This window comes from Clarias gariepinus, chromosome 22, assembly GCF_024256425.1.
Source record: "Clarias gariepinus isolate MV-2021 ecotype Netherlands chromosome 22, CGAR_prim_01v2, whole genome shotgun sequence".
NCBI classification, from domain to species: domain Eukaryota; kingdom Metazoa; phylum Chordata; class Actinopteri; order Siluriformes; family Clariidae; genus Clarias; species Clarias gariepinus.
Genome location: NC_071121.1, coordinates 12,825,501 through 12,836,187, shown reverse-complemented (window position 1 = coordinate 12,836,187; position 10,687 = coordinate 12,825,501). Strand labels below are relative to the sequence as shown.

General features: G+C 37.3%; 1 protein-coding gene across 4 annotated transcripts; it reads left to right on the top strand.

Annotated features, from left to right (window-relative positions):
- The first annotated feature begins 3,821 nt into the window (after positions 1-3,821).
- On the top strand, positions 3,822-8,265 carry LOC128510462 (cytochrome c oxidase subunit 4 isoform 2, mitochondrial). 4 transcript variants are annotated; one of them, XM_053482757.1, is made up of 5 exons: positions 3,822-3,842; positions 5,681-5,780; positions 5,997-6,158; positions 7,625-7,756; positions 7,971-8,265. In XM_053482757.1, the coding sequence occupies exons 2-5, from the start codon at positions 5,681-5,683 to the stop codon at positions 8,102-8,104; spliced, it is 528 nt and encodes a 175-aa protein (XP_053338732.1). In that variant the 5' UTR covers positions 3,822-3,842; the 3' UTR covers positions 8,105-8,265. The 4 variants fall into 4 exon arrangements, with proteins under 4 accessions (XP_053338732.1, XP_053338731.1, XP_053338730.1 ...); XM_053482756.1 differs by lacking the exon at positions 3,822-3,842 and adding an exon at positions 4,159-4,265; XM_053482755.1 differs by lacking the exon at positions 3,822-3,842 and adding an exon at positions 4,199-4,339.
- The last annotated feature ends 2,422 nt before the right edge of the window (positions 8,266-10,687 follow it).

Below are 10,687 nucleotides of genomic sequence, written 5' to 3'. Positions count from 1 at the left end.
ATCATTAGTGTGTATATATAGGCAAAATCGGCATGTTGCAGATCCTAACGTGTCTCAATGAGAAAAACACCATGGGAATAAACTGGTCACTAAAAGTACATTACAGCATTAATCACATTTAAGCATTACCTGAATCCAAATATTCCAACCTTATTCTGAGAACGAAAATCTGGAAGTGGATGGTTCTCTAAAGAACCCTAAAACAGCGTGTTACAAAAATAACACCATACATATAACACCATATAAGCATACTAAACAATTTCAGGAATTCAAAGTTGTTTTTTACTGAAAAAATTTTAGTTGCACATAAACATTGGTTTTTACAGAAAGACATTAGAAAGATGAAAAATACACTACTGCCCCTAGTGGTGGTCTGAATTTCACATAACTGGATGGTATTTTACAAAAGCACAATAAAGTGATCCAGGATAACTAAATAAAGCTCACAAACGGCCCAACATTTTTAGGATTGACCCCAGGTGAGGAGCTGACCCTTGACTTTAATCAATGGAGGCCTGTGTTTGAAGGGATCTAGGGGGAAACAGCTAATGACTCTGGCTCACCTACAGACATTGTCCCCCACATCCAAAGTACATTATTCCAGTACTGAATGTGGAAAACAATCAACAATAATAATCATGGGTTGCATAAGATAGATTGCATAAGTTTTGAGGTATCATGTCAATGTTGTGCATATACATATTAGTCCATAATGTATATGTAATCGGTGATGTGCTTCTCTTAAAAATATATATAATATTTGTAACAGTGCCTAGATGCAGTACAGCCTGGCAACGTGATTTTTACATGTCACGTACATGGATTTACTGAAATACTGTGGTTGCTTTACTCTATATAAGTGTAGTTCTACATGATCTACCTGAGAAAAGTTGTGTGTGTGTGTGTGTGTGTGTATGTGTGTGTGCGCACGTGTTTGTCTCCGTCTAAGTGAGTAAGTAAAGTGAGTGATTGGAAAATTACCATGCACAACTGCCACTGTTCTTGGCAAATTGAGCTGACAGATGTGAAGGTGGCATTTCATAAGAGAAAGGTGCAGGACATGGAACAAATGAAAGACACTCAGTAAATTGGACTTGGAAATAAAACAAGATAGAGAAGTAAGTGATGATTTCAGTGAAGACTGTAAGCATGACTGGAGTCCAATGTATTAATCCTTATCGATGTGGTTCTCTCTCCTAAGCTCTAAGCCAATGGTACGGTGGCTTAGTGGTTAGCACTGTCGCCTTGCACCTCCAGGGTTGGGGTTTGATTCCCACCTCGGGGCTGTGTATGTGGAGTTTGCATGTTCTCCCTGTGCTTGGTGGGTTTCCTCCAGGTAATGTGTTTTGATTCTTTCAAAGCCACTTAAAGATTTATTATGTGCGGCAAATTATTCCTTTTCTTATGTTTTCTGTATCTCCTACTGTATAGAAAAACATGACACTTGGAAAGAACCATAAGGCAACAGAGATCATTTACAACAGAGATCATTTATGGAAAGGTCAGAGCTTGGCTCTGTGCTGTGAGGATCTTAGGCCCCTGCACCACAAATAAATGGAAAAATAAATGGAAAAAAATTAAAAACGAAAAGCCAATAGGACCAAGCTTTATGCATTATGTTATTTAAAACACACTGGCAACAACATCAGCAATTTCACAACCTCAGCAACAAGCAGAAACAGGTGTAGATGATGAAAGATGATCAGGCTGGTGAAAGGAAGGGTCACTGAAGAACCTTGCAAAGTACTGTATATATACTATATTTAAATTCAAGGTAGTACTGAGATCAAAAACATACATAAGAACATGGATTCAGTATTAAAAAAAAAATTTTTCAATCCGAGTGCCTGCTGAGTGCTCGAATAAGGCACCAGGATTAAAGCCTGGCTGTTAGTCAGGTCTGAAGCAGGCTAACTGCGCAGAATAAATCTCCATGATAATTTGTGGCCCACTGCTTTTATGAAACCGAGTCATAGATAATTTTTGCCAAAATAACTATAAAAACCCGGCTTAATCCACTATCTAGGTTTTGTGGAAAAGCCCTCTGGTGTCTAACAAAGCTTTATTTAAATAGGCTAAATGCTACCACCTAGCGGCCACATTTTTATTTTATTAATTGTATTAAAAATAAACGTTGTCGTATGACATGACGATAATTAAATATTAATTAATGTAGCAAATTAAGAAGGAACATAATCGTAGTTAGTATCCTATATTTTAATGATAAATGGCTGTTTAGTCATTGCAAGAGCATACTGAATAGTTTCGTAAAAAGGCTTCTGCTCGGAACCCTTTTTGACGGGGAAACACTTCAGGGTGTATGCAGAACAACAGAAATACCCTTAAAACCAGAAGTGAATAAATCAATACATGAACAATTTTTTTTAAATGTTGAATTACAACTTTGTGTTAGTTCTAGGTAACAGGGTGGCGTATTGGCACCAGGGTCGAGGGTTCAAGTCCTGCTGTAGAGTCTCTATGCGTGGAAATTGTATGTCCAACTCTTTTGCTGCTCAGCTCTGGGCCTGCATGTTTTCCACAGTCTAACACACCCACAGAGAGAACAAAATTAATAATTAACAGATAGTATTTGGCAGGTTGAGAGAACTGGACGTTGGCATTAAGTGCTCTGGGGAAATATCAGGCAGCTTCTTCTAATAATCATTCCATTAGCTAGTTAGGTTTAGAGTTTTCTCTAAGAAAGATATTTTAAATGCAGTCTACGTGTGTTAACTGAATAAGTGTGTGGTACTAACTCCACCTATTTATCTCCTATTATATTTAAATATATTTAAATAATTTATATTATATATAATATATTATATTTGGGTATAATATATTATTATTATTATAATATATTATTATTATTATTATTATTATTATTATTATTATTATGTATAATTTGAATTTGGTTTGACTGGGAGTCCTTTCTGTTAAGAAAACACTGCTTTAAGTGTAGGGTTTTACACCTGATGAATTCCAAATCCACAACAAAAAACATGAAATTTCTGTTTATTATACAGTTTGTAACATAAGTCGGCTAAAATATTAACCTAATGGGAATGATTCCAAGCCTGATCTGATAAGTGATTAATTGAAGTGGGTGTAATGGAAGCATGGAAAACTCTTCAGGGATTGGGAACCCGTGCACTAATGCAACTATCTACATATATCTAGCAGATGTACAGATTTTTGAGTAGCTCATGGTTGGATAAAGCACTGAACAGGCGAACACTCTGCTTCCTTTGCAGCTGGTGGAGAAGTCTGTTTGCAAGCAGGGACCTTAAATGACCCAGAGCAAGCTGTGTTGCCAGAAATAGACACTTCACACATACCAGGATTAACATATGATATAAAATTATCACGATGGCAGAAAAGTACCCCGGTTCTAATATTTATTTGTCTTGTTTTAATGGCCGATTTGGAAGCAGGGAATCAAGTCTGACTACTTGGTAGCTTTGGATAAACACCATCGTTTTGGAAATCGACTAAAATAAACTAAATCCAGCTTCAATTTTGTACACTGGTACTCTGACAAGTACCTCCTAAACTTCTGAGAGAGAGTAAAACTGAACAAGAGAAAAAAAATGAAATTGATTTATCAACTAATTAAAATGATATGTAACTAGAACCAGCTGAGCGCGCAAAAGTCCTAGGCTATTTAGATAATTTAAGAAATGAAGACGGGCCTTTTAAGCCAATTATATATACTTTTGATACAATTAATAAACATTTTTGTAGGATACGAGTTCGGTAATTAGTCACGTGACCAGAGCAATTTAGCAATTAAAAGCGTGTTGCGTTGCGCCTACAAGTGGGGAGGGAATATATGCGTTAGGAAGGTGAGTAAAATTGGACTCTTGCGGGAAATAATAATAATACGTTATTTAAACTGTCTAAAAAACTTAGCACAAATTTTGCAATAAACTGGTAAAGACATGACCACTTATAGTTGGGATTAAATGGGTTAATCAGGCTATATCAGTAAAATCTGATCTATCTTACTTTCGCTGTTCCACCAGGCCTGACTGGAAGTGACTGTTAAAAGATTGAACCTGTTTACAAACGACGTGTTTGTTTTTTATTTGTTTGTTTATAACAGCAACCTAGGTAAACTGTTCTATGTATACTATAACTACTGTTTACTATTCCATATACTATAACTTGTTGCATTTAAAGTTCTAGTGGGTTTGGTGTATCACCGTGATTAAGTGTCAATCTGGCAACCCAGTAGTTGAGACTCTGGCGTCTGAGGAGGATTTGAGGTGACCGTGAATTTGTCCCACTCGTTTATTTGTGACTTATTTCTACCGCTGTGGTCCAGTTTCTCAGGGCATTCGTGAGTAGATTATATTCGTTTAGTTTTCCTCCAAATAGGATGTTTGTGAAGGGGAGGCACGGGTTTGATGGGAAGTTGTGGCGCACATTTAAATGTGATGAAGGCTGATTTGGTTTCTTAACAAATAGTCATAATACAACTAAAACGCATGAAGATGAAGGAAACTAATGCGGCTTGTTTATAAAAGTCATGCAGAATAATAATGAAAACATTGTTGTTTACTGGATAAAGGCAAAAGTCCTTACTCTAGAGGCAGCGGGGGGGACAACTGTTACAGCTGCGGGGATTTTTGTTTTATAATTATTAGTATTATTCCTGAAAGTGCCATGGGTATTAGTCTAAAGTTAGTAGCCTACATTATGAGAGTTGCACGCTTCCCCCCCTGATAATACCATGAGAAACGGGGAAAACGGCCTGTTTTAGACTTCTAGTTAAATAAAATCTGCACTCTGGTGCACGTCGTTTGGTATATTATGAATTGAAAATAAATGAGTTTACATAGCGATATTTTGGACATGATGTCTTGGTTAATACTATAATAAAAGCGGACTACTTATTCTTCTGCACAGTTTGTACTTGGACTGATGCCAGATTTTCGCCCATTTTAGTTGCGTCTTGTAGTGCAAGCTTCTGTCTTAATATATATATTTATAAGTAAAAAACGGTTTGCTTTTACGCCACTTTTTCCCCTCTTTATCCAAGTCACATAGCTTAAGGTCTCAGAGTAACACCCTGCTGTCCACAGAGTGATTAAAACCCGTCCAACTCAGGGGTTAAATAAGCAGTTCTGTGTACTAACATGGGGTCTTGCAGTGCCACATGCTGCGATTGCGCACAGGACAGTCTGGTGTTCATACAGAGCCTTTAATACCCGTTTATAATACTTCTTACAACCTAAGATTAATGCTTAAAGATTGCATTTGGTTTATCAAGGAAAAACTTGAGCAAACCTTTCTAGAGACGTACAGTATGATAATGGTGTGCATGTCCATGACTCCATCCTTTATTTTATATAATAAACGCAGGTTTATTATAGACAGATTTTAATGGTTTCTTTTAATTTGGATGATCATGGCTTGGAGCTAATGAAAACCCAATTTAGTATTTTCGAAACTTGGAATATTTATGAACGTTTAAACAAAAACAAAACAAAACATTGAAATATTGGACTGCTGCTAAGTATGAACATGTATATCACTCAATACTTGGTTGGGACTCCCTTTGCAAGAATTATTCCAACAATGCATCAGAAATTGCAAAAATGTGGCATGGAGGTGGTATGCGGTGGCATGGATCAGTCTGTGACACTGCTGAGGTGTGACTTCATTCTTTATGTTTCAGATGCTGTGTCTGACTGCAGGACGACTGGGGACGCTGCTGTCCAGAAGGGCGGTGGCAGCTCTCAGCACCACTAATGCCAGGATGGCCAGCCATGGCCATGGTAATGCTTATATTATACTATAATGCTTTGTTTTAGCTGAGTAAGGATTAGGCTATATAGGTTGCTATCAAGTGACTAGGGTTAGTTAGTTATGTATCCAGTAGGGGACGCTCTTGTCTTAGGCTACAGTAAAAGCAACTATTGAGCTGTCAGATTTTTACAAGTTGTTCTATAAATCTATTGCAATGCTTATGTTTGTCTCCTTTTTGACTCAAGTGTCGCAGCAGACTGACATGTCCGTGCCGCTATACTGCGATCGTCTGGACACCCCGCTACCAGACAGACCTTACAACAATGCCCTTACTGCTACTGAGAAGAGTCTGAAACAGAAGGAAAAAGGTCCATGGAACAACCTATCAAATGAGGAGAAAATTGCCTGTTAGTATTTTATCCTTATTATAATTTCACAGCCATGCTCATGTGATTTTTCAAGGTGAACCAAAAGTTTGGATATATAAAGCATTTCTTACTTTTTTTTTTTTTTAATGCAAAATGTACTTTAAAGGTCATGTTAATGTTTCCTAAATAGTTTATAGGTCTTGGTTGAGTTTGGCAGTAATGCAACTTACTGGATGCCAATCAATCTAAAACAAGTCTTGGAGACATATATTTATAAAACACACATGTGCATCTCAATAATATTATAATATAAGAATATCATCGAAAAGATGATTTATTTCAGTAATTCAGGTTAAAAATTAAAACGCAGGTTTATTATAGACAGATTTTAATGGTTTCTTTTAATTTGGATGATCATGGCTTGGAGCTAATAAAAACCCAATTTAGTATCTCCAAAACTTAGAATATTTATATAAAAAAAAAAACACACACAAAAAAATCATTGAAATATTGTACTGCTGATACTGTAAGTATGAACATGTATATCACTCAATACTTGGTTGGGACACCCTTTGCAAGAATTACTCTAACAATGCATCAGAAATTGCAAAAATGTGGCATGGAGGTGGTATGCGGTGGCATGGATCAGTCTGTGGCACTGCTGAGGTGTTATGGAAGCCCAGGTTCCTGTGATCGTGGGCTTCATGTCTTCTCCATTGTTTGGTCTAGTGTCTTTTCATCTTTCTCTGGTGGCTCAGTGTGTTAAGGCTCAGTTCAAGCCCCAGCTCCGCCAGGTCGCGCTTTTTGGGGCCTTGAGCAAGGCCCTTAACCCTGTCTGCTCCAGGGGCGCCATAAAATGGCTGACCCTGCGCTCGGACCCCTGCCTACTAACAAGATGCTGGAATATGCAAAGAATAAAGAATTTCACCGTGCAGTAATGTATGTGTGACGAATAAAGGCTGAACTGAAATAAAAAATTGGTACTTAAAAAAAAATAAAATAAATGAGCATCTTCACAAAGCTGGTCAGCAGAGGGAAGCATTGAACCTGATAAAACTCAGTGGCTTAACACTGATTACAGATAACATGGCTCCCCAAACCAACGATGAACTTTACTTTGGACCTCAAGCAACTTGGATTCGGTGCCTCTCTTCTCTTCATCCAGACTCTGGGACCTTGATTTCCAAATAAAATGTAAAATTTACTCTTATCTGAAAAGAAGACTTTGGCCCACTGTGCAACAGTTCAATATTTTTTGTCCTTAGCCCAGGTAAGATGCCTCTGACGTTGTCTCTTGTTCAAAAGTGGCTTGACACAAGGAATGTGACAGTTGTAGCCCATGTCTTTAATACATCTGTGTGCGATGGCTATTGAAGCATTGAGTCCAGCTGCGGTCCACTACTTGTGATTCCTTTTTTCACCACATTTGTTTTCTTATAATTACAACTTTCCATTAATGTGCGCAATAAGTCGTAAATCATGTTTTGTTTTTTTTAACGTTTCAGTGTACAGGATTATGTTTAAAGACACATATGCAGAAATGAAGAAGCCCACTAATGAGTGGAAGACTGTGGTGGGGGGGATCCTGTTCTTCATTGGTGTGACTGGCCTGGTAGTGCTCTGGCAGCGCATCTATGGTAAGGATGACCAGTCACATCAGAATTTGTTATTGTAATAATGGCTTATTTTGGGTGTGTTCGCACTATTTAATGCTTAAGTAAAGATGTGCAGAATTAATTATTATAAGTAGTCAGAAAAATGTAAAGAAGAAATGGGTCACTGGTAGACCATTGCAAAACTGTGTGTATTGAGCAAATGTTGAGTTTGTTTTTCCCCCTCTTCATTCCCCAGTGTATCCTCGTATTCCTCATACATTTGATAAAGAGTGGGAAGCTAAGCAAGTGAAGAGGATGTTGGACATGAAAATGAACCCAGTGCAAGGCTTCTCATCCAAGTGGGACTATGAGAAGGGCCAGTGGAAATAAATTTAAATCTGTCTTTCCTTAATCATTCAAGAAAATGCTTATCAAAAAAATAAATTCTAATTTTAAAAAGATTATTCATTCTTACAGTGAGTGGATATAACACAAGCCACCAAATATTGTGTAATAAGCCATTTGCTGTGGAATAAATCTCTACCTAAGTCTTTTGTGGTCTTAGCATCCATTTATTTTAGGATATTCCTCTACATATCTTCTTCGCCCACCATCACTAGAAGGATACCTCTGTACACACTCGCACTCAAACATTTAATCACCACAAGCACAGATTTGGTTCTTTGCGATTGGTCTTTATTCACTTTTGATGATATCAGATATTTAAAAAAAAAAAAAAAAACTCCTAAGACATAAAACATTCAGCATGGGGGATGGTGGTGTTTAAATAAACCAAAAGCTTTAAAAAAATACATTCTTTTTTTGTCTTATTTTCAGGTGAACTTGACTACATACAAACACAGTGAATAACAAAACACCTCAAAGAAATAATGGAGTTTAAGGCTGTAGGAAAGAACACTATGTGTTATAAATATTTTCAAGACATCCAAGAGGCTTTAAATATTTTAGCTATACTAATATGCTACTCTAAATTTAAGTTAACCTAGTTTACATAGTGTCCTGCCAAGGTCATTTCACTTGCCAAGCAGTTCTTGTACACTATTGCCACAGAACACTCTCTCATCTGGCAAACACGCGCACACAAACATACATGTACACACAAAGCATGCAAGCAGCGGATTTTCTTTATATGGAATGCATTCGATTAAGTGTCTACAGAGCAGCTGTAATATACATTATTGGGCAGTTGATCGATGCCATCGATTTCTGCTCAGCATGTAACTTGGCATCATTCAGCTGGGTTTGAAGTATAATGCACATCTTAAGCAGATACTCCAAGAGTAAATATGATGTACACAAATCCTATTAATTTATTTAAATATGCCAAAAATGTGTATGTGTAGACAAGTAGATTTCTATAGTAGCTAGTCAAATTCTTTTCAGCATGTAGTTCACTAAAGTGGGAATGAAAAGGCCATTTATTCCACACCCTGTATCACGAACATGTATAGAGAGTAGGCGGCTGTTTGGAATTTAGATTTTATCAGGTTCCTAAAAGATACAAATTCTTTTCAGATGACAAACGGAACCCACTTGTCCACCATTAACACTATCAGACGATAAATATATTCGCCTTTTTGAATAAAATGCATTTGAAGCAAAATGTGTTCGCTTCTGGTCGCTGTAAGGTGCAGAGCAGCAAGCGGCCTCACTGAGTGACGAGCAGCTTCAGCCGCCAGAACAGCAAAAGAGACTTAACTTGGATTTAAACAGCAGTATAGACATGAAAATGGCAGATTAAAGTAAGACATGAAGGACAGATCGAAGGTCAGGCACAAATGTCTTTAAAGCAATTAAATAACCAAATTAAATGAAAAGACAGAATTTATAATTCTAAGTCATGCCCTATTCCAATCTTTTAAGCATTCCATAAATTTGTCTCTGCAGTTCCTACAGCACATCGTAACATGTATTACTTTGACGTACTAAAAAGTAGGCGAGTATGCAGTTTCAGAAGCCCCTCTCATGGAACTTATGCTAGATGGGAATTTGGACCCCCTTCCCCCGAACTGGATTATCCAAAACAGATTACGTTCCCAGTGCACCTGCTTAAAAAAAGTGATTAAGTATGTAATGAGAAGTGCAGTACTAAAAACTGAAACTGTGGAAAAGTTTGCATAAACCGAATGTGTTCCTTGATCAATACATCAAACTTTTTTTTTTTTATACTGGTCCGGGTCATGGTGGGTTCAGAGCCTAGTTTGGAAACAACGGGTGTGATAATGGGTGTGACGCACCATACATTTTTTTTGGGGAGATGGGAGAACACCAGACAACCTAAAGAAAAGAATCATTGGCATATACTGTATAACAATTTGTGCCCAAACTCTGGAACCATAAATGTGAGATAACCATGCCATGCAAAAATTATTTCATTTGAATCTTGGTGGTATAATTAATTTCAAAATCAGTTCTTCAGATAAAAACTAAAAAAACTAAATCTGAATTCAAAAACATGCATTGGGAAATGCATTGTGGCCACCTACTTTTTCTCCCCCTAGTTATTATAAAATGTGAAACCTTGCACATATGCCTTCAATGTCATTAAACACTATTTCAATTTGATGACTTGTTAGATTTCTACATTTTTAAGCATCACACTTCTCATTCCATACATACTTTGGTCACTTTACAGCACCCTGGTGCACTGGAGATAGTAGAGCCATTAGGATGTCAAGCAAATCTGGGCGGGGCGAAGGGGTTGTGGGGGGCTAAATGATTTATTTACTGTATAAATAGCAAAGTAAAATTATGTTTGTCATAAATAAACAAGGATGTACACTTACAGAAGAAGCACCCACCCACTCACTCACTAACATTCACAGCAAACTAGCATTTCAAGACTTAGACTTAACCAAGCATCCCCTCGACAACCTGCTCTGACGGTCTTCTCAACTTCCGAAGCCAAACAGAACAAAAATCACCACCAAAACGACACAGGACACAAGGGAC

Coding starts and splice junctions, on each gene's coding strand:
- LOC128510462 (XM_053482754.1), top strand. CDS start 5,672: ATGTTTCAGATGCTGTGTCTGACTGCAGGACGACTGGGGACGCTGCTG. Junction 5,781..5,996: donor GATGGCCAGCCATGGCCATG/GTAATGCTTATA, acceptor TTTTGACTCAAG/TGTCGCAGCAGACTGACATG. Junction 6,159..7,624: donor AAATGAGGAGAAAATTGCCT/GTTAGTATTTTA, acceptor TTAACGTTTCAG/TGTACAGGATTATGTTTAAA.